The sequence below is a fragment of the Callithrix jacchus genome, chromosome 2, assembly GCF_049354715.1.
Source record: "Callithrix jacchus isolate 240 chromosome 2, calJac240_pri, whole genome shotgun sequence".
Taxonomy (NCBI): Eukaryota; Metazoa; Chordata; class Mammalia; order Primates; family Cebidae; genus Callithrix; species Callithrix jacchus.
The window spans coordinates 69,643,911-69,667,092 of record NC_133503.1 but is presented as its reverse complement, the minus strand read 5'-3'; the positions used below and the strand labels follow the sequence as shown (position 1 = coordinate 69,667,092).

The window sequence follows — 23,182 nt, the reverse complement described above, 5'->3', positions numbered from 1 at the left end:
ATCCCTGTCTCCAGGCTGCCCAGGACTGGACCTTGTTCCCAGGTCTTCTGGGCTCAGGGCCAGCCAGGCAGGGTGGGCCAGGCCCCGTCTCCTGTGGTCTAGGCCTCCAGCCCCAGGAGCACCATGAGCTCTGACGCCTTGGTTCCTTCCTCCTGCCCAGGCCCCAGCTGTGCTCAGTGCCTCCTTAGGAGTCGGCCCCCTCCTGGGAGGTGTGGTCTCTGGCAGGGTTAATGATTGCTCAGTGGAGGTGGAGATGGTGCCAAAGTCTGCTGGCCACATAGCTGCAGGCCCCAGAGGGTGCCCACCTATGCGCCGGCGCCTATTCGGCGCCTGTCTGCCACTTCCATGGCGAAGGGGACACAGGTAGGGGATCACCCAGCCCAGCAGGGGTCTCTGGGCCAGAGATATGCAGTGGGGGCTGGGGAGTCCCTAGGGCCAAGGCAAGCTTGGAGGTCCTTAAAATCTCCCCTGCAGCTACAGGGGAGGGAGGCCGGGAGGGGGTGGTGGCAGAGACTGTGGAAGTCGTATGCTGGATGGGGCAGACCTGGGGGCTGATGGCCAAGTCCTTGCAGGATGATTCTTCACAGGATGGAAGGGAGGCAGGCACCCCAGGGAAACGAGGTAACTGGCCTGGCCCCTTCACAGCTCAGCGGGTGAGGATGGGGAAGCTGACCTGGGCTCCTACCCCACAGGCTTTGTTCACATCCCAGCTCCACCCTGACCTTGGTGGGCTACATAACGCTTCTTGGCCTCCATTTCCTCTTTTATCAAATGGGGCTGAGAAGAGTTCCAGAAAGGGCCTGAAGAGCTCTGGGGTGGAGGTGGGCATGTGTCCTATGACAGCCCAGTGCCCCCTCAGCCAGTGCGAGGAAGTATCAGTAGGGACTGACCCAGGCTGGCCCCGGCTCTGCCCAGTCCGGGCCCTGCACATCTCTCTGCCGTGGTAGAGGAGGTGGGGACCCAGTTGAGAGCTGGGGCAGGCCTGCATCACTCAGGCAGGCATGTACTGGGTTGGGCACCAGGCACAAGGCAGGGTCCCAGTAAGCACTGAGGTCCTGCTGTTGGAAATAGGGCATGGCCATGTATAGACTCCATAATTTTTATCCTCATCCCTTTTCTTAGCAGGGGAAACTGAGGGCTGGATAGGGGAGAAGGCTTGCCTGGGGTTGTACAACAAATATGTGAAATGCTGGCATCTGAACCCAGGGCTATGTGAGTCCGTATGTGTCTGCCAGGCCAGGTGGCCTGGGCCAGAGGCACTGGGAGAGAGCATGGCCAGGAGCCGGTTGCTCAAGTGCCACATCCTTACTCCGGGCACCCAGGAGCGACTGGAGCCTGCCCTGTAGGTGCAAGCACCGCCTCCTGGATCAATGGAGCCCAGACCAAGGCTTGCCAAGGGACCACTGGATTTGGAGGCAGTCTGGGTCTAACCTGCTGCCCCTGACTCACCCATCTCTGGGCATCTGTGAACCTCAGTTTTCTTGGAATAATAGGATAGGATAATTCCTGCCTGGGAACAGCTGTAAGAAGTAAATAAAACAGCAGAAGTGAAAATGCATGGTGAGCTGGCCGTGTGGTGGCTGAGTGCACCCCGGGGGCCTCCCCACATGAGAGGAGGACCCACTTCCCCCTCACCACGACCTTCTGGAGGCCCTGGTGTCCTCACTCCCAGTGGCTCCAAATTCTAGAAAATCTTGGCGCTGTGGACTGCTCTGAGCTGTGGCCGAAGCCCCGTCCTAGCCAAGGCTGAAGAGCGGGCACCTCCTGGGCCAGGTGGGACTAGTGAGGATTCCTGGAGACTATACATTTCATGGCATGGGGGTCAGAGCCTCCCTGATTCTCCTCTGTGTCCTTTTTGGTCCTTCCCCAAACACTATTTTTTTTGAGATGGAGTCTTGCTCTGTCGCCCAGGCTGGAGTGCAATGGCGTGATGCAACCTCCGCCTCCCGGGTTCAAGCAATTCTCCTGCCTCAGCCTCCTGAGTAGCTGGGATTACAGGCACACACCACCACTCCCAACATGTGTGTGTGTGTGCACGTGTGAAGGAGTCTTACTCTGTCCTCCAGGCTGGAGTGCAGTGGTGTGACCTCACCTTGCCGCAACCTCCGCTTCCTAGGTTCAAGGGATTCTGCCTCAGCCTCGTGAGTAGTTGGGATTACAGGTGCCTGTCACCACGCCTAGCTAATTTTTGTATTTTTGGTAGAGACGGGGTTTCACCATGTTGGTCAGGCTGGTCCAAGCACTTTTTGAGAGCAGGGAAAGAACGGGAGTGGCTGGAGGGCTTGGGAGCAAGAATGCAGTGATTTCTGGAATGTAGACAGTCCCCATTTTTAATTATTTTATTTTATTTTTATTTTTTGAGACAAGCTCTTGCTCTGTCACCCAGACTGGAGTGCAGTGGCATGATCTCGGCTTACTGAAGCCTTGATCTACTGGGCTCAAGTGATCCGTCCACCCCAGCCTCCCAAAGTGCTGGGCTGTGTTTGCTCCTTTAAAAAATGAGAACTATTGAACTGGAGGGTGCCCCCACACTGGCTAATAGTTCCTTTTTTTTTTTTTGAGACAGAATTTCGCTCTTGTTGCCCAGGCTGGAGTGCAATGGCCCAATCTCTTCTCACTGTAACCTCCTCCTCCCAAGTTCAAGTGATTTTCCTGCCTCAGCCTCCTGAGTAGCTGGGACTACAGGCATGTGCCACCACGCCCAGCTAATTTTGTATTTTTAGTAGAGATGGGGTTTCTCCATGTTGGTCAGGCTGGTCTCAATCTCCCGACCTCAGGTGAACTGCCCGGCCATAGTTCCCCCCACTTTTTTTTTTGAGAACGGTGTCTCACTATATTGCCCAGACAGGTCTCAAACTCCTGGGCTCCAGCTGTCCTCCCGCCTCTGCCTCCCTAAGAGCTGGATTATAAGCGTGAGCCAAACTCACCGCCATAGTTCCCATTTTTAAATGGAGCAAACCATGGAAAGAGCCCCAGGGTATGGCTGTGCTGTGACTGGGGCCGGGGGGAGTTGGGAAACCTATGTGTTGGCCTGAGGCTGCCCCGGCAGGGAGGGTGCCTGTCCTCAAGTCCCAGCCCAGGGACAACTCCATTCACTCCTTTTCCATTTGCACCTTGCTCCTGCCCCTTGCTGGGGTATCAGGAAATTGAGAGCCCAGAGGAGGGGCCATCACCTGCCTGAACACAGCTCCACAGCTGACCTGGGCCTTACAGAAGGAAGAGAATTTGCGCATAGGCAGAAGGCAAAGAAAGGCATTCTGGGCAAAGGGAACGGTTTAGGCAAATGATGGAGGAAGGAAAATGCAGGGTGTGGACTGAGGACAGGAGCATTCAACACCACTGGACCTCAGAAGCGGGAGAGAGCAGCTGGGTGGAAAGCAAGACCCAGGACCTCCAAGGACCTCGCCTGCCAGGCTGAGGGGCAGGCAGTGTGTCCTGTAGCCAGTGGGAGTCATGGAGGAGGTTTGAGCTTGGGAGTAACGGTGCCCAGGAAAGGGAAGGCTCAACACTGTGGCAGGCCATCCTTGTGCCTTCCCTAGCCCACACGGACACTGTGCATTCTTCCCAAGTGACTGAATCCCCAGGTGCATGCTCTGGACTGTAGAATGCCAGGATCATCATGATCACGAGGAGGCAGGAATGCAAGAAACCTAGGGCCAACCCCAGCAAGGCAGGAGACAGACGAGGCAGGGATGTGGGAAGAAAGAGCACTAGCCTAGGAGGCAGATGGGGTGGCACCTCTGTTCTGCCTCTGACAGGCTTGGATGCAAACCCTGGCCTCCTGCACTCATGTCCCTGTGCATGAAGGGGGTCAATGAAGCCAGCAATTCCTTCCAGGAGGATGGCAGGGCCCAGATGCAGGGGAGAGGCTGGGCATGTGCATCACACAGATGCAAAGGGGCATCACTGTTGCTCTGAGTGGGGGTCCACAGGCTTCTTGAGGACCCCAGCCTGCCCCAGGAGATGGGGAGGGGGGAGTTGGGAGACACTTCCATGAGGGAGGAGCGTGGCGAGTATGGGAAAGGGGATGTAGGGGGAGGCCCCTTGGGGACTGGGTCAAGGTCCTGGTTCGGGTCATTCTCTCTCAAAGTCATGCGTCTGTGGGCTCAGCTTGGCCTGTGGGGAAACTGGGGAGCTCAAGAAGGAAAACCCAGGAGCCTAGAAAAGAGAGAAGGCACAGGCCTGGCTTGGGTTCTGGTCTTATTGCTGTGCCTCGCCCTTTCCCCACTTGGACCTCAGTTTGCTGAGGACTAAATGGTAATTAATGGGTGCAAAGTGCCAGCCTTGGCACATGGCCCTTCCTTGCCAGTCCCATTTTCCTCTGGGATTGGAGGAGGAACCCTGAGGGCAGGAATCTCCTGTCTTGCAAACCGGACCCAAGGGAACTTTGTAATGATGATGAATCCACCTGGCATACCTGCTGGCTGCACACCTAGTGACTAATTGTCTTGTGGCAGTTGACTAATTTCTGAAGGACAGAACATGAGAGAGAGAAGTGATGAGGGAATGAGGTCCCAGATTGCAGCCTCAGAGCGATGCCAGGGCTGGACGCTGGCATCATTCCCCTGAGCAGCGGGGGCACATCTGCATTTAACAGTCTGGCTGAGTGCAGCCCTGCTGTCCAGCATGTGGGCTGTCCCCAGCTGCCATCTCTGGGATTCTTGGCAAGCCAGTATTTTCCACAGCAACTTCCCAAGGTTCCTCTGGCTGGAGTCACATGGAAGGTAGCACCAGAGACGGCCCCAGGCCTCCTTCACACACAGCCTGGCCCTTCCTGTTCATCTCTGACCTCTGCACACAGTCTCAGAGCCTGGTGAGCATGGACGGTCACCAGGGAGGGAGGAAGCTGTTTCCATGGTGACTGCAGGGGGAGAAGCAGGCATAAGGTGAGGACAACCCCACAGAAGGAAGAAGGTTTGCACTTGCTGAGCGCCTATTGGGTGCCAGGGACTGAGGTGGCACATTCTTATTCCCATTTATCCCCTGATGCCTACCCTCATCATTTACTAGGGTTATTATTCTCCTTACAATGGAGGGAATGTTTAGAGAAGTAAGTGAACTGCCCAGTGAGGCTCTGATGCTTCTTGGCTCTGTAAACTCAAGCCAGCCTCTTTCTTTTCCTCTCTGAGCTTTATTTTTCCCCATCTGTAAAGTGGGCAGAATGGTACCAATCTAAAAGAGGTTTTTGTTTGTTTGTTTGTTTGTTTGTTTGTTTGAGATAGAGTCTCACTCTTTCTCCCAGGCTGGAGTGCAGTCGTGCGATCTCAGCTCACTGCAACCTCCACCTCCCGGGTTTAAGCAATTCTTCTGCCTCAGCCTCCTGAGTAGCTGGGATTACAGGAGCCCGCCATCACACCCGGCTAATTTTTATATTTTTAGTAGAGACGGGGTTTCGTCATGTTGGCCAGGCTGGTCTTGAACTCTTGACCTCAGGTGATCTGCTTGCCGTGGCCTCCCAAAGTGCGGGGATTACAGGTGTGAGCCACCGCGCCCAGCCTCGAAGGGTTTTTGTGAGCATGGCATAGTGTCCGCCTCAACATCTGGCAGGCAGTAGGCACTCCCTCTGTGGGTCTCTCGCTACTCATCACCATCATGTTTAGCGGCTGCTGACCATCCCACCCGGGGCTTTCTTCATCATTGCCTGTGTTTCATGATACAGTCACTTCGGTTGCCCATGATTATAAATAATCACTCATGCTGAACAACTTTCTACAAAAAGAGCTTCTTATTTATGTTAGTTGGATGAGTAGGTCAAGAGGGCAAACATTTTGGAGCTTTGGGGTCCACATCTGAACTGGAGTTGTCCCCTCTTGCAAGGGCCCCCGGGGCCACGAGACGGCTGCCTCCTCCTCCCTGCCTCAGGGAGAGGCGAGGGCCTTGGGCGTGGAGAGAAGAGTGGCTGTGAGTCCCACTCACTTTCAGCTGTGAGGGCCTCCACGGAGCACTCCCAGCAAAAGCCTCTTTGCTCATCTGCAAAATGAGTTGCTGTGAAGATGAAATTCCATGAACCCCAAATATTCTACCTCCAAACTACAGCCCTCTCTTGCCTCTTCTCTCCAGCCTGCTGCCCCCAGTCCAGCCCGGTGACATGCAGCAGCCAGAAAGGTCTTAAGAGGAAATTAGCTCCGGTCACTACCCTGCTTAAAACTCTCAAATGGGCTGAGTAGGTGGCTCACACCTGTAATCCCAGCACTTTGGGAGGCTGAGGCGGGTGGATCACCTGAGGTCAGGAGTTCAAGTCCAGCCTGGCCAACATAAAATACAAAAATTAGCCAGGTGTGGGGGCTCACACCTGTAATCGCAGCTACTTGGGAGGCTGAGGCAGGAGAATCACTTGAACCTGGGAGGCAGAGGTTGTGGTGAGCCAAGATTGCGCCATTGCACTCCAGCCTGGGAGACCGAGCAAGACTCCATCTCAAAACAAACAAAACCCCCTGAAAGGACCTTCTATTTTCTATTTTTCTTAGAATAGAATGAACCTTCCTTCCTGTGTCTCATGCTCTGGCTCTGGCAAATTTCCCAACCTGCCTTGCTCCCACAATTCCCCACCTGTCTCCCTGCAACCTAGCTACAGGGACCTTCTTTGAACTCCCAGAATACACCTGGTTCTTCCCTGGCCCAGGCGACCTTTCATATTGTTTGTGCTACTCGGGACTTCCCCATAACAGTGCTCCCCTTATCAAAGCAATGTGGGCATTTAAGTTTTAAAAATATCAAATAGGCCAGGCATGGTGGCTCACACCTGTAATCCCAGCACTTTGGGAGGCTGAGATGGGAGGATGGATTGAGCCCAGGAGTTGGAGGCTGCAGTGAGCCATGATAGCGCCACCGCACTCCAGCCTGGGTGACAGAGCAAGACCTTACTTTAAAAAATACCTAAACAGGCTGGTCCGAGTGCAGTGGTGTTTACAGCTAATTTATCACAACCAGCTACAAATTGCTTTATTACTTTTTCACTCACACTGCTTCACTTGAATAGTCTGTTTATTTTTGAGATGGAGTCTCTCCCTGTTGCCCGGGCTGGAGTGCAATGGTGCGATCTCAGCTCACTGCAACCTCCACCTGCTGGGTTCAAGCGATTCTCCTGCCTCAGTCTCCCGAGTAGCTGGGATTAAAGGTGCCCGCCACCATGCCTGGCTAATTTTTGATTTTTTGCACCTTTAGTAGATATGGGGTTTCACCATATTGGCCAGGCTGGTCTCAAACTCCTGAGCTCAAGCAGTCCACCTGCCTTGGCCTCCCAAAGTGCTGGGATTATAGGCGTGAGCCACTGCAGCTGGCCTCATAATGTTTTTTTTTGAGACACAGTCTCGCTCTGTCACCAGGTGCCAGGCTGGAGTGCAGTGGTACAATCTTGGCTCACTGCAACCTCCGCCTCCTGGGTAAAAGCAATTCTCCTGCCTCAGCCTCCTGAGTAGCTGGGACTACAGGCATGTGCCACCACACTCAGCTAATTTTTGTATTTTTAGTAGAGACGGGGATTCACCATGTTAGTCAGAATGGTCTCTATCTCTTGACCTCGTGATCTGCCCGCCTCAACCTCCCAACGTGTTGGGGTTACAGGCATGAGCCACTGCGCCCGGCCTGGCCTCATAATTTTTAAGCTATTGTCAGTTTATTTCTTTTTTATTATCACCTTCTTAGCTTTTTTTTTTTTTTTGAGAAAGGTTCTTGCTCTGTCACCCAGGCTGGGGTGCAGTGATTAAATCTTGACTCACTGCAGCCTTGACCACCTGCGCTAAGTCATTATCTGTTGATTTCTTTTTTTATTTTTGAGATGGAGTTTCGCTCTTGTTACCCAGGCTGGAGTGCAATGACACGATCTCAGCTCACCGCAACCTCTGCCTCCTGGGTTCAGGCAATTCTCCTGCCTCAGCCTCCTGAGTAGCTGGGATTACAGGCACGCACCACAATGCCCAGCTAATTTTTTGTATTTTTAGTAGAGACGGGGTTTCACCATGTTGACCGGGATGGTCTTGATCTCTTGACCTTGTGATCCACCCGCCTCGGCCTCCCAAAGTGCTGGGATTACAGGCTTGAGCCACTGCGCCCGGCTAGCTGTTGATTTCTTAAAGTGATAGATGAAGATTTTATTCTCTTATAGCGAACACACTTCCCAGTGCGCACAATACGGTCGTAGTCTATCTACCATGGGAATGGTCCCAGCCGAGCCACTAGTGTATGAGCCACCTGGGCTCTTTCTAGTACAGCTTGCTTAGTTTTCTGTATGGTGTCACAAATTCATCCCTTCACACTAGCCAGACGTGTAAATATCGTTGAAATGTTCACACCATCGGCTGTATTTCCACGGTGTAGACAGCCCCTGAGAGCTCCCTGAACCCTTCTTCCCATTAGGACCCACTGTGGTCTCCACACCTTTCCCTTTCTTCCTTATTGGGCTCTCTGTTTCTTGGATTCTCTTCCTTCCTCTTGGTTTACTCCCTTCATAGAATGGACTGTGTTCTCCAGTAGCTTCCCCAAAAAAGATATAGCAGAGGTAGCATTTTTCACTTTGTATGTCTAAAAAATATTTTTATTTTGCCCTCATATATGACTGATAGTTTTGGTGGGTGTAGAATTCTAGGTTGAAAATTATTTGTCTTCAGTATTTTGCCTGCATAGTGTTCTGGTTATTTACTGCTGCTTGACAAAATTCCTCAAAACATAGTGGCTTAAATAACAATTTATTATTATATTTCCTGATTCTATGGGACAAGAATTTGGACAGGGCATAGCAGGAATTGCTCAACTCTGTTCCATAGTGTCTGGGGTGTCAGCTGCGATAATGTGAAAGATTAGGGGTTAGACAGTGAGGACTGACTGGACATCTTGCTCTCCCTCAACGCAGAGGCCACTCTACGTGGTTAACTTGGGCTTCCTTATAACATGGCGACCTCAGGATAGCTGAACTTCTAACAACACATCTCCAGTTTCTGAGAGCAAAGTGGCCCAAGAGGCCCAGTTGTAAGCTGTAAAGCTTCTGATTGCTGCATTTCTGCTGCATTCTGTTGATCAAGTAAATCACTAAGGCCAGCTCAGATTTAAGAGTAGGGGATTAGAATTCACTTCTCAATAGGAGGAACGTCAAAGAATTTGTGCCACCATTAATCTTCCACACATAGCTCCATTCATTCCAGGATTGTTACTGAAAAGTCCCATGACCTTCTGATTCTGGGTCCTTTATAATGTCACTTGTTTTTCTCTGCAGAAGATTTCAGGATCTTGTCTTTATCCCTAGTATTCTGAAAATGCTTTGGCATAGGTTTTCTTTTCCTTCCTTTCTAAAATTTGTTCTGGGAATTCTTTGAGTCTGGAAACGTGTTATTCATTTATACAAAATCTATTGTTTGTACTTATTTGATAGCTACCTTTTCCCGTTTTCCTTCTCTGTTTCTCTTTCTGGGACTTCTATTAATCAGATGTTGGACCTCCTGGATTAATCCTCTGATTTCTTATTTTTCTCTCCTAGTTTCCATTCCTCAACTTTATATTCTGATTCTTCCATTATATTTTTTATCAATAACAGTGGGTGTCAATGAGGGGTGATTTTACCACCACTCTCCCTCCCCCATCAGGAGACACCTGGCAATGTCTGGAGACATTTTGGCTCTTACAACTTGGGAGTTGCTGCTGGCATCTAGTGGGTAGAGGCCAGAGGTGTTTAACAGCCAGGAAATATCTGCTTGGTATGTGTGAATTAGATAAAGAGTGGTTGAGGCGTGGCTTTGGATTCCTTGGTTTGCATGGGAGACGCAGGTGGGGAGGTAAGATGTTTGCTGTCTCTGGGAATTCGCCAGCCCTGGGAGGGAAGTCTCTCCCTAGCCAGCAAGGCCCCAAATATGTCAAAGCATCATAAAACACAGAAAATAAAAGCAAATGGCTGGGCGTGGTGGCTCACGTCTGTAATCCCAGCACTTTAGGAGGCCGAGGCGGGCAGATCACCTGAGGTCAGGTGTTCAAGACCAGCCTGGCCAACAGGGTGAAACCCATCTCTACTAAAAACACAAAAATTAGCTGGCCGTGGTGGCGCACACCTGTAATCCCAGCTGCTTGGGAGGCTGAGGCAGGAGAATCACTTGAACCCGGTGGGTAGAGGTTGCAGTGAGCCAAGATTGTACCACTGTACTCTAGGCTGGGTGACAAGAATGAAACTCCATCTCAAAAAAAAAAAAAAAAGACATTAAAACAATGATTAATACACCAGATTCGAGGGGATCAGACATAGTCCTCATCTCTTGGAGGGAGGAGTGTCAAAAGATCTGCGGCCCTCTTTGTCTGTCATAGCACTCAAAGCAGTTCCCTTCTTTCACTCTCATAATGCCCACATTCTCCTCCTCCACAGCAGGGATGCAGTGCACTATTAGGTGATATTTTGCTTACTCGTCTGCCATCTGTCTCATTCAGAGCCTGCACTGTTTTGCTCACCATCACCTTCCCATCGCCAGGAACAGGGTCTGGCACGTAGCAGCTCTTGGACACCCAATAACTATATACTGAAGAAATGAACGAGTGAGTCAGGGTACTCGGCACATCGTAGGTGCTCAGGAAACGCAGCAGCTGTTTAAGATTGTCAGCCTTCCTGATGGTCCCTATTTCCCCCGCAGGTTCAGGGGAAGCGTGGCGAGATGAATCTGAATCAAGAGGGAGTGCTAGGCTGGGGCTTGGGGAGGTGGGGAGCCAACCACGCCCAGGAGGCAGACAGCCAGATCGGAGCCAGGATCATTCACTGTCTAGGAGACACTGAGGGAGGAGGGGCTGTGAGCTAACCAGGGCAGAGTTCCCGAGAAGAGAGGGACCAGAAGGGCAAGAGACAGAAGTTTCTTTCCCTACAATAATAACTGCTAACATTTATTATATACTTACTGTGAGTGAAGCACTCTTTAAGCCTCAACACAAACCCCTGGTGTAGGCACTGTTATTCCCATCTTACAGATGAGTAAGCTGAGGCCCAGAGAGGGTATGTTACTTAGCACATTACACTCTGTTCCATCTCATGGGTGTTCCGGATTAGCGCCCTGGGGTTGCAGTGACTCACTGGCTCTTCCGTTCATTCCTTTCAGAAATACTCACTGAGCCAGCACTGGGCTCAGCCCTGCGCTTGGTCCTGGGGGTCATAGAGGTGCATCAGACTTGGACCTTGCCCTCACATCTCTTTTGGCCTGGTGGGAGATGCTGATTTACAGAGATAACAGATACCAAGAGCTGTAGAGGTTATTCCAGCTATCAATCAACAAGAGGATCCCAGAGCATGCAGCCCTCCCTAGACCCACCTGATGGGGGAACCCTTCTGCTATGGTGTATCTCAGAGGGCCCGGGTTCCATGTGGCACAGTTTGGGAAAGGCTGCAAAGACAGCCATTAGATGTATCAGTAGGTGAACAGAGGTGAACTATGATTTGTCCAGGACCCATAGTCTCTGAATGGTCCTGGACAAATCATAGTCCCTCTCCAGGGCCTTGATTTTGAAGGATGCTATCAGTTTGAACACTTCAAAGGTATAGTGCGGTGTTTGAGAGAATGAACTCTGGACTCCAAAGACCTGTCTGTGTTCCAAGCATGGTCTTGTCATTGACTCTCTGTGGCCTCAGGCAAGCCTCTTTCTCCCTTGGTATCTTAGCAGCCACCTCACAGTTGTGGGACTAACACGATTGAACATCTAGTGCTTTGGAGCAGTTCCTGGTGCATAGTTAGTGGGTTCTGGATGCTGGGGTCAAGTTCAGGTTCAGCCATCATGTCCACCCCCACCCCACTTGGCCTTCCCCTTGGTTCTCCCCACACTGGAGCATCTGGAAAATGGACAGAGGGTGATAGAGGCCCTGGGAGAGAACTACTAAGCAGTGGTGATGGGTGGGCTCAGGTCAGACCCAGGCAAATGGGGGTCTGCCAAAAGGAGGGAGGCCTGAGTCCAGGAGCCCTTCCCTGACCTCTTCTCTTAGGTCCCTGCGAATGTGATGGCCCGGTTGTGGCTGTCCTGTTTCCTGCTTCCTGCCCTCCTGGTGTCTGGTAGGTGTCTCCCCTCCCCTGCCATGCTGCCCTAACCTAGAGTCCCTTGAAGGACCCTCCGGAAAGGCAGGGCGGTGGATCCCTCATCAGCAAACATCAGCTCCTACGGCCGGCTCTGTGCTTGGCTGCGCTGGGGAGGCCTGGGGAAGAATTCAGGCCTGGACAGGTGGCCTGGGTGGCCATAGGACTAGTGTGCACTCCCAGGGAGCAGATGGGGGCTGGGCTTTGCAGGGGTGTCCTGATGTTCCAGTACTCGGTGTCCCTACAGTGGCAGCCAACGTGCCCCCGAAGTTCCTGGCCAACATGACAGTCGTGATCCTGCCGGAGGACCTGCCTGTGGGTGAGTCCTGGCCCCTGTGTCTGCCACATGCCTGGCCCTGACCCACAAGAAAGTCCTGGGGCATCCTCTTGAGCCCCAATCCCTGCAGCTCCACGGCTCACTGTGGGACAAAGAGGGCCTGGAGCTCCAGTGGCACAATCAGTTAGCACTCAGTACAAGCAGACAAAGAGGGCCTGAAGGGAGTTCTTTGATTCCAGAAGTTTGTTTTCTCCTCTTCTGCTTTTGGGTCAACAGTGGTGTCCCTAAGGGTGTGAGATGCACCTCCAGGGGCCCTCACACCAGCGCCAAATCACCAGGCATCCCCCCCTATTTCCCAACGCTTTCAGTCTGACTGGAGGATCCCCTTGGGCCAGGCTTCCTCCTCCCTCCTCACACTTGCAAACTCTCCCACCCCCACTCCCCTGCTTTTTGTTTCTTTTTTTTTTTTTTTGAGAGAGAGCAGGTGTCAGGCTCAGACCTTTCACAGAAGCTAACGACTTGCTTTGCTTTTTTTTTCTTTGAGATGGAGGCTCACTCTGTCATCAGACTGGAGTGCAGTGGCGTGATCTCAGCTCACTGCAACCTCTGCCTTCCGGGTTCAAGCAATTTCCTGCCTCAGCCTCTGAGTAGCTGGCACTACAGGCACACCCCACCACGCCTTGGCTAATGTTTGTATTTTTAGTAGAGACGGGTTTCATCATGTTGGCTAGGCTGGTCTTGAACTCCTGGCTTCGTGATCCACCCGCCTTGGCCTCCCAAAGTGCTGAGATTACAGGCGTGAGCTGCTGTGCCCAGCTTTGCTTTGTTTTTATTTGTAAAGTTACTTTCTATCTATGGCAGGTGAGATGGGCTTTTGATGTAAAGTTTGCTTTTAAAGTAAATGTCTTTAAATGAAATGGAAAGTCAATTTAAAGAATGAGCACCAGGAACAGAACATAGATACAGCAAAGGTCACAGCAAAATTATAGCAAAGGTCATGAAAGTGACAGGAATGAATGAAGTTTGGGAAACATCATTTTGGTAGGAGCCAGGGGGCCTTAGATAACAGATTCCCAGAAGGCAGGATATATAATAGGTTGGGGAAGTAGAAACCATTGGTGGCATTATTGGTTGGGACCCCAAATAACAGAGATGCAAACAAGGCAGAGGTGAATCACCCTCCCCCGTGGCCGTCCAGGAGCCGGGAGCTTAGGGGGTGCGTCCCATTATGCTGTCCTCCCTGTGGGGCTAGGTGGGAGTGGGTCAGGCAGCCTTGCTGCTCAGTGCCCCACCTTCCCTAGGGCATTCCTTTCTGGATTTTATACACATTGTGTCTACTTTCATCTCTTTGGTCAAAACTAAGCCACAGACACACACCTAGCTGCAAGGAACCTGGCAAATATGACCTTTATTCTGGTCGGCCGTGTGGTCAGCTCAAAATCTGGGGCTCCATTGTTCTCATAAAAGGGGGACAAGTGGATATTGTGGGACAAGTCACAGCCTTTGTTGCAGTGTCAGAATAGAATCCAGGAATATCGAAAACTGCCAGATGAAGCAAGAGACACCACAGAGTGTTGACAAATGTGAAACCTGTGCAAGCAATCCCCTGATCGAGAGAAAGTATTTCCACCCCAGAAAGTTCCCTGTATGCAGTTCTAGTCAATCTCTGCTCCCTATAGGCAACTGCTGTTCTCATGTCCATCCCACGGAGCCTGGAGAGCGAGGAGTGTACAGGACTTTTTTTTTTTTTTTGAGACAGGGTCTAGAGCTGGAATGTAGTGGGGCTATCACGCTCACTGCAGCGCTCAAGTGATCCTCCCACCTCCGCCTCCTGGGTAGCTGGGACTACAGGCATGCACTACCATGCCCAGCAAATACTTTTTTTTTTTGGTAGAGACAGGGTTTTGCTACATTGCTCAGGCTGGTCTCAAACTCGTGGACTCAACCAATTCTCCTACCTTGGCTTCCCAAAGTGCTGGGATTATAGGCATGGGCCACTGCGTAGCACCACACCTGGCTAATTTTATTTATTTATTTTTGAGATGGAATATGGCTCTGTTGCCTGGACTGGAGTGCAGTGGCATGACTTCAACTCACTGCAACCTCCGCCTCCCGGGCTCAAGTGATTCTTCTCCCTCAGCTTCCCCAGTACCTGGGATTACAGGCATGTGCCACCATGCCTGGCTGATTTTTTGTATTTTTAGTAGAGATGTGGTTTCACCATGTTGGCCAGGCTGGTCTCGAACTCCTGATCTCAAGTGATCCACCCGCCTCTGCCTCTCAAATTGCTGGGATTACAGGTGTGAGCCACCTTGCCCAGCCTAATTTAAAATTTTTTTTGTATAGATGGGGGTCTCATCATGTTGCCCAGGCTGGTCTCAAATTCCTAGGCTCAAGCAATCCTTCTGTCTCAGCCTCCCAAAGTGCTGGGATTGCAGATATAAGCTATCACACAGACCTTCTTCTGCTTTTAAAATAAATTCAACTTTCTTGTGGCCCATGAAAGTATCGGGGGACGTAGGCTCCTGTGCCAGTGGCTGAAGCCAGAGCCCTGTGGTGGAGCTTCAGGGAAATGCATCTTCATGAAAAGGAGAAAGTCCCTGCTAATGAACAGCGGGACCAGCAGAGGTGTTGGAGCAGAGGCTGGATGGGTAAAAGGAGGTGGGGACACGGGGATAGGGTGGGTTTGATGAATCTGCAAAAAGTTCCTTTCAGGCTGGGAGTGGGATGACCAGCCCGCTGCTGTGCTCAGGCATGCAGTACAAGCGTCGGGGCTTTCAGGAGGCCAGCAGTGTACTGGACGCGGCTTTGGCTCACTTGAGCAGAAAGGGGGTGTCCAGAAAGGCTCTTGAAAGTTCTAGTCTGCACCCAGCTGCTGCAGCTGGGACAGGTTCATGCCAGCCGCTTCTAGTCTTGTGTCACGGAAACTTGGTATTCTGGAGTGGGCAGGGCCATGGGCTCAGCAAGGAGAGGGGCAGATGCCTGGGTACAGCCCCCTGCACTGTGTCCGGTACCCTTCAAGTCACTGGGCACAAGGGAAGTCAGGATGCTGTCATCCAAAGGCCTCGGAATGTGTGCTGAGGAACAGGGGCCCTGAGGCCTGGGGAGGTCCCAGATGGCAAGTCCAGCCTGTGTACCGAGCAGCCAGGCACCTAGTCCAGCCTCACAGTCAGCTTGGCCAGACCAGCACTGAAAGGGTGGCTGTGGACCCTGGGTGGTCCCCGTCTCATCCCCAGGTGCCCAGGCCTTCTGGTTGGTAGCTGAAGACCAGGACAATGACAATCTGACCTATGGGATGAGCGGCCCCAATGCCTACTTCTTCACTGTCACTCCGCCCACTGGGGAAGTGAAGCTGGCCAGCCCTCTGGACTACGAGGTAAAGAGCATCAAGCCGGACAGGGCACCGGATGGGGAGGGGGCTCTGGGAGGGCCCTGGAACCCCACATCCTGGTGGCGGCACCTCCTGTGCTCCCACCCAGCAGGAGCTCACCACTGGCCCCTTCTCTCTGGCTGCTGCAGACACTCTACACATTCCAAGTCACCATCTCTGTGAGCGACGGCTCCAACCATGTGAGTTGGGAGGTGCAGGGGGGTAGCAGGGATCGGGAGAGCCCATTTCTCATTGTATTCCCACCTCCAGCAAGCAGAGAGGGCCCCAGTTTCTCAATATAAATAAACATTAATATAATAAATTAATGTTTATTTATATTGAGATTATACCAGACTATTTTTTGGTCATACAATATTACTAAGATTTTAGTATTTTTTTTTTTTTTTTTTGAGACGGAGTTTCGCTCTTGTTACCCAGGCTGGAGTGCAATGGCGCCATCTCGGCTCACCGCAACCTCCGACTCCTGGGTTCAGGCAATTCTCCTGCCTCAGCCTCCTGAGTAGCTGGGATTACAGGCACGCGCCACCATGCCCAGCTAATTTTTTTTTGTATTGTTAGTAGAGACGGGGTTTCACCATGTCGACCAGGATGGTCTTGATCTCTTGACCTCGTGATCCACCCGCCTCGGCCTCCCAAAGTGCTGGGATTACAGGCTTGAGCCACCGTGCCCGGCCCCAAGATTTTAGTATTTTAAAAAATTAATTAATAAAAAAATTACAAAAATTAGCTGGGCATGGTGGTATGTGCCTGTAGTCCCAGCTACTCGGGAGGCTGAGGCAGGAGAATTGCTTGAACCCTGAAGGTGGAGGTTGGGGTGAGCCAAGATTGTGCCATTGCACTCCAGTCTACTTAACAACAGCGAAACTCCATCTAAAATAATACTAATAATTATTAATTAATTAATTATTTTATTTTATATTAGTTTTGAGACGGAGTCTTGCTTTGTCACCCAGGCTGGAGTGCAATGGCGCAATCTCAGCTCACTGCAACTTCCACCTCCTGGGTTCAAGTATTCTCCTGTCTCAGCCTCCAGAGTAGCTGGGATTACAGGCACGCTCCACCACACCCGGCTAATTATTGTATTTTTAGTGGAGACGGGGTTTCACTGTGTTAGCCAGGATGATCTCAATCTCCTGAACTTGTGATCCACCCACGTTGGCCTCCTAAAGTACTGGGATTACAGGCATGAGCCACCGCACCTGGCCAACTAAAATTTATTTAAATTATATAAATATATGATTTATATCATATGAGGGCTTTTTTGCTTACATATAAATATATTGATTATATTTTAAGTATAAAGTTAAATGTATTATTAATTTATATAAACATTGACTAGAAAGTACCAAATACCCCCCCTCCCCACGCCAGTGCCCCAAAGGCAATCATGCTTTGGCAGTTGAAACTACCCTCTTATTTCCCACTTTGGGACGCCAAGGTGGGCAGATCACCTGAGGTCAGGAGTTCAAGACCAGTCTGGCCAACATGGAGAAACCCCATCTCTACTAAAAATACATAAATCAGCTAGGCATGGTGGTGCATGCCTGTAATTCCAGCTACGCAGGAGGCTGAGGCACGAGAATCGCTTGAACCCGGGAGGCAGAGGCTGCAGTGAGTGAAGATCACACCACCTCACTCCAGTCTGAGTGACAGGGCGAGACTCCATCTCAAAAGAAATAAATAAAACTTGTAGATAAAACTAAAGTCCCCTTGGAAAATCTTCCCAGCTCACTCCCCTGAAATGTTCCCTTGCTGTGTTCTTTGACCCCCTCAGCGCCGAGGTACATGCCTCCATGTATGTTTTGGTGCGTTTTCTGAAACCCAGTGAGATCCAGCTGTCAATATTGTCTTGAAGACTGCTTTGCCCACTCAGTGACTGAGTTTAGAGCCCTCTCTGGGTCTACATACAAACCCCCAGTTTCTGTACCATCTGTATCTAGGTGGAAACTGTTCTTAAGCTGTTTCCCTCTGGTGGTCACACAGTTGTTCACAGCTTCACACTAGCGTAGACAAAGCAAAAATGCTCATTCCTGTAATAGGCCACAGGCTTTTTTTTTTTTCCAACTTTTTATTTTATTTTATTTTTTTGAGTTAGGATCTTACCCTTGCCTAGGCTGGAGTGCAGTGGTGTAATCCCAGCTCACAACTGCCTCCACCTCCTGGACTCAAGCCATCCTCTTAACTCAGCCTCTGGAGTAGCTGAGACTACAGGCACTCGCCAACCATACTCAGCTAATTATAAATTTTTTTTGTAGAGACTGAGTCTCACTATATTACTCAGGCTGGTCTTGAACTCCTGGGCTCAAGTGATCCTCTCATTTTGGCCTCCCAAAGTGCATAGCCGTGAGCCACTGCACCTGGCTGGCATATTTTGCATTAAAAAAATTAACTATTGATACAACTTACCTTCAAATGGTTCAGAAAACAACATATGGAGAGAACCTGGTCTCTATTTTTTCTGTTTTTTTTTAAAAAAGAGCCCAAAAACCATACAGAGAGAGAGAGAGAGCCCAAACAGTAGGCCGATTTACACAAAGGACACAAGCTCTTTGTACTAAACTTGCCACTTTCCTGGTGTTTTTAATCCTGTTTTCTGGGCTCCCCTGGTCTTTCTCACTTGCAGAGGCAGAAAGAGATGCAGGTGATTGTGGAAGACAGAAATGACAACGCACCCGTTTTCCAGAACACTGCATTCTCCACCAGCATTGACGAGGTGACACCTGACTTAATGTGTTTGTGGGACAGGGGCACCCCAAAGAGCTTCTCATAGTAGAAAGAGCCAGAGGCAGTCAGTGGGGCATTCAGGATTGGGAAAAGCCTCTCCTAGCAGAGGCAGCTTCAAGAACCAAAGCCAGGGGAAGGTAACCCCATGAGCAATGGTTACAGCAATATTTTGCAATCAATCAGGTTAGGAATTCTTTCAGTGATGAAAGCAAAGCAAAACAAAAAAAAACAAGAACAAAAACAAACAACAACAACAAAAAAACAAAAAAGGGAGTTGATTGTGTATCTAAAAAATGTAGAGGTATCTCAGACTTCAGGCGTGGCCAGATCAAGGTGCTCAAATCATATCTTGATTTGAGCCAAAGCACAACTTGAAATTTGATTTGAAATCATATATTCAGGCATGGCTGGATCCAGGTACTCAAATCACATCAAGATATGATTTGAGTTTCTCTCCTCTCAGCTCGGCTTCTCTTATTGCCTCCATCCTGGGGGATGAATGGTGATAAAACTGTAGGCTCACATTGAGAAGGAGACCATCTCTTTCTCAATCTTTCCAGCCCAGACCCCAGGGCTGACTTTCATTGGCTCATTTTGGGTCATGAGCTATCCTTGAGCCAGTTTAGGGGTGTGGAAGACTCTCATGAATTAGGTCAACGTCATGGGCCTTCCCCACAGCAAATGAGGGAAGTGGGGATAGTTCCACTTAAGCAACATGGATGGAAAGGAGGTTCCCCGATGGTCACTGGGCAGCAAATGCCACTACTCCTGAACCTCCATTGTCATGTGCCTGCAAAGAGCTTTGAGGTGGGGGGCCCCATGTCAGGCCAGACATGTGTGGCCTGGACAGCCATGTGACAGGCTCTAATGGAATGCCTCGGTGCCCGGCACTGTCTTAGGTGCTGGGGTTACCTGGGAGCAAGACAGACCTGGTTGCTGCTCTCAGTGGTTCACCTAGGGAAGGCCACAGACAGGAACCAATGAAACTAAATAAGCAGGATGGTTTCAGATGGGGGTGAGCTTCACCATGAGTACGGGACAAGGCAAAGTGAAGGAAGTGACTGTAGCAGACGCTGCTTTAAGTTGAAGGGTCAGGAAATGCCTCTCTGAGTTGAGGGCATCTGAACAGAGAGACCTGAATGGCAAGAAGGAGCTGGCAGGGGATGCTCTGGGAAGGGGTGCTCCAGGCAGTGGAACAGCAGGTGCAAAGGCCCTGAGGCAGGAATGAGCTCAGCCAGTGCGGCTGGAGGGGCAGGGTGAGGAGGAGGTGAGGTCAGAGAGGTGGGTGGCAGCCCGGCCTCAGAGGGGTCTGGTCTGAACAGAATTGGGGGACCCTTGGAGGATTTGAAGCACAAGAGTAATGTGGTCTGATTCATAATTTTCAAAGATCTTTTTGGCCGCCATTAGGAAGTAGAGGTCATGGCTAGGTGTGGCGGCTCACTCCTATAATCCTAGCACTCTGGGAGGCTGAGGCAGGTGGATCACTTGAGGTCAGGAGTTCAAGACCAGTCTGGCCAACATGGCAAAACCCTGTCTCTATTAAAATACAAAAAAAAAAAGAAAGAAAGAAATAGCCAGATGTGGTGGCAAGTGCTTATAACCCCATCTACTCGGGAGCTGAGGCAGGAGAATCGCTTGAACCTGGGGGCAGATGTTGCAGTGAACCAATATTGTGCAACTTCACTCCTGGGAGAAAGAGTGAAACTCCATCTCAGGAAAAAAAAAAAAAAAAAAGTAGAGATTGTGTGGACAGGAGACCAGGAGCAGAGGTCTCCCAAAAGAAGCCTCCAGCTCTGTAGGGAGCTGTTTGAAACCCATGGCTATAGGCTGTAGAGAGTGCATGGGGTGTCCAAGTGCACAGTGGCATGGTGAGGCTGGGCTCTAGAATGATCCCTCATCCGGGTTCTGAGGGGCTCTGATAATCAGAAGTGGGCTTAGGTGGTGGAGAGGCTGTGTGGGGAGGGGAGGAGGGAGATCCTCCTGCCGTCCCGCACCCCCAGCTGCCTTTCACCTGAAGCCCTGTGGGAAGGACAGGGGACCACTGTCCCCATGCATGGCACAGCTGAGGACACTGAAGCTCAGGGGTCAGTGACAGATAAGGGAGAGGAGGAGCTAGGTTTGAGCTCGTAGGTAACGGGTCCCTCCCTGCAGACCCTGCCAGTGGGCAGTGTGGTGTTCTCCGTGCTGGCTCAGGATAAAGACACGGGTTCTGCGGGCGTGGTCGTGTACACCATAGAGAAGGTGAGTGTGAAGGGGCCCTGACTGCCTTCATGACTGTCAGGGGGCAGCATCTCCACAGGCAACCCCAGGGCCGAGTGTTGGGGTGGGGACGTTGGCCCTGCCTTGGCCCAGCCCTGGTCCCCAAACCTTCCTCTGGCCACCAGCCCCCCTCCCCGGAGACCTCACCTTGCCCACTTGCCTAAAGAGGGTGCCTGTAGCAGACCAGACCCTCCTTCCCGACTGCCTGCTACCAGGTCTTGTCCAAGTCCCACAGACAATAAGGGGTGTGTGAACCAACTTCTTAGGGAAACAGACTTACTGTTGATAGTGCCGTTTACCGAGCACCAGCTGCATGCCTGGCACATACTGTACAGTCGTCCCTTGGAATCCATGGGGAATTGGCTTCAGGACCCCGAGGACACCAAAATCCATGGCTGTTCAAGTCCCTGACATGCGATGGGGTAGTATTTGCATGTAACCTAGACACGTGTGCTTTAGATCACCTCTAGGTTACCTCTAATACCAATGCAATGCAAATGCTTTGTCAATATAGCATGTTATGCTGTGTTGTTTAGGGAATCATGACAAGGGAGAAAGTTTGTACACCTTCAGTACAGAGGCAACCATTGTGGGCATAGCTACAGTTTTGATCTGTGGCTGGTCAAATCTGTGGATGTGGAACCCGCAGAGATGGGGGCCAACTGCATCTTATTGGATCTTCCTTTCAAACCACTGAGGGTTGTTACCAGTCCCATTTCCCAGAGCTGGAAACCAAAGCTCAGAGAGGTCATGTGACCTGGTGCCAGTAGCATGACTTGTCAGTAACAGAGCTGGGGTCTTCACTGTGTTGCTGAGAGTGGGGTTCTTGGGGCAGTGCTGTCCCTAGGGAGCCTGGCCCGAGTGTGCTCTGCCCCAGGTCATCCCCAGCACTGGGGACAGCGAGCATCTCTTCTGGATCCTGGCCAATGGCTCCATCGTCCTCAATGGCAGCCTCAGCTACAACAACAAGAGCGCGTTCTACCAGCTGGAGCTGAAGGCCTGTGTGAGTGGGGGTGCTGGCGGCGGGGGCCCGGGACCCATGGCTCTCGCTCACAGCAGCTATCTTCCTGCAGGACATGGGCGGCATGTTCAACAACAGCTTCATCATCCAGTGCTCCATGCCTGTCTTACTGTCCATCTCCGTGGTGGACCAGCCTGACCTGGATCCCCAGTTTGTCAGGGAGTTTTACTCGGCCTCTGTGGCTGAGGATGCAGCCAAGGTGCGCGGGGGACCTGGGGGATGTGGGTGGAGGCGGGAGGCGGGGGAAGCTGGAGGAGCACTGACTAGGCCGGCCTCCAGGGAACCTCGGTGCTGAAGGTGGAGGCTGTGGACGGCGACAAAGGCATCAATGACGCTGTGATCTACAGCATCTCCAGTGAGGATGGGATGTCCCCAGGCCAGGGCTGGGCCGGGGAGGCAGTGGGGTTGGGGCTCCATCAGAACCACTCGAGCAGTGCTGCTTCAGCTGTTCTGCCTGTCCCCTTGCCCTTGCCAGACTCCACGCGGCCTGGCTGGTTTGACATCGGGGCAGATGGGGTGATCAGGGTCAATGGTTCCCTGGACCGTGAGGAGCTGCTGGAGGAGGGTGAGGAGGTGCAACTGCAAGTCACGGTGAGCAAAGGCCCCAGCACACCTGTCAGACTCCTGCTCTCTACCCCCTGGGCTTTGATCTCTCTCTGAGCACTGGCTCTCTGACCTCTGCCCTCTGCTCTGTGCCTCAGGCCACCGAGACACACCTCAACATCCACGGGCAGGAGGCCAAGGTGAGCACGTGGGTGACAGTGAGTGTGACGGATGTCAATGACCACATACCTGAGTTTTACAACTGCAGCCTCCCAGCCTGCACCTTCACCCCTGAAGAGGCCCAAGTCAACTTCACCGGCTACGTGGATGAGCATGCCTCCCCCCGCATCCCCGTTGAGGACCTCACCATGGTGATCTACGACCCGGACAAGGCAGGCGTGGTGGCATGGGTGTGGGCAGGGGGTGGCTGGGGGAGGCCAGTGGGAGCCTGGATCAAGTGCTGGTGTGATGTGGTGCTGGGTGGCGGTGCTGGTGGTGCAAGGTGTGGTGATGGAGAAGGGGGGCACTCAGTGCTCTCTGGAAACCTGCGTTGGTAAGCAGTGTCATCCTCTGGGCAATCGGTGTGGGGCTGATAGAAAGGCGTGCTGAGCAGAGGCTGACACTGAACGTCAGATGATACTGAGTGGAACATCATTGTCCATGGTGATGGGTGGCTGGTGAGGCCTGGCATTGGGCGGCCATGATTTGAGTAGTCTCCTGGCATTGGGCGGCCGTGATTTGAGTAGTCTCCTGGCATTGGGCAGCCGTGATTTGAGTAGTCTCCTGGCATTGGGCGGCCGTGATTTGAGTAGTCTCCTGGTATTGGGCGGCCGGGAACTGGGGGAAGCTGAGCAGTGTTGGGATGAGTGGTCTGAAGCTGTGAGGTGGGAGGGAACTCTTTTTTTTTGAGATGGAGTTTCACTGTGTTGCCCAGGCTGGAGAGG

General features: G+C 51.7%; 1 protein-coding gene across 5 annotated transcripts in view; it reads left to right on the top strand.

Moving 5' to 3' along the window:
* The first annotated feature begins 292 nt into the window (after window positions 1-292).
* CDHR2 (cadherin related family member 2) overlaps window positions 293-23,182 on the top strand; it is a 41,304-nt gene continuing 18,414 nt past the window's right edge. The window contains exons 1-13 of one of the 5 annotated variants that reach the window (XM_054251905.2): window positions 293-363; window positions 2,067-2,141; window positions 11,936-12,002; window positions 12,271-12,342; window positions 15,537-15,676; window positions 15,820-15,870; window positions 18,315-18,404; window positions 20,567-20,656; window positions 21,552-21,677; window positions 21,748-21,894; window positions 21,975-22,050; window positions 22,171-22,286; window positions 22,397-22,630. In XM_054251905.2, the coding sequence (XP_054107880.2) occupies window positions 346-363; window positions 2,067-2,141; window positions 11,936-12,002; window positions 12,271-12,342; window positions 15,537-15,676; window positions 15,820-15,870; window positions 18,315-18,404; window positions 20,567-20,656; window positions 21,552-21,677; window positions 21,748-21,894; window positions 21,975-22,050; window positions 22,171-22,286; window positions 22,397-22,630 (1,302 nt within the window). In that variant the 5' untranslated portion in view covers window positions 293-345. Of the gene's footprint in view, window positions 364-2,066; window positions 2,142-4,529; window positions 4,814-11,935; window positions 12,003-12,270; window positions 12,343-15,535; window positions 15,677-15,779; window positions 15,871-18,314; window positions 18,405-20,566; window positions 20,657-21,551; window positions 21,678-21,747; window positions 21,895-21,974; window positions 22,051-22,170; window positions 22,287-22,396; window positions 22,631-23,182 lie in introns of those variants that run through there. The other 4 variants (XM_008990346.5, XM_078364676.1, XM_054251907.2 and 1 more) reach the window with 4 other exon arrangements.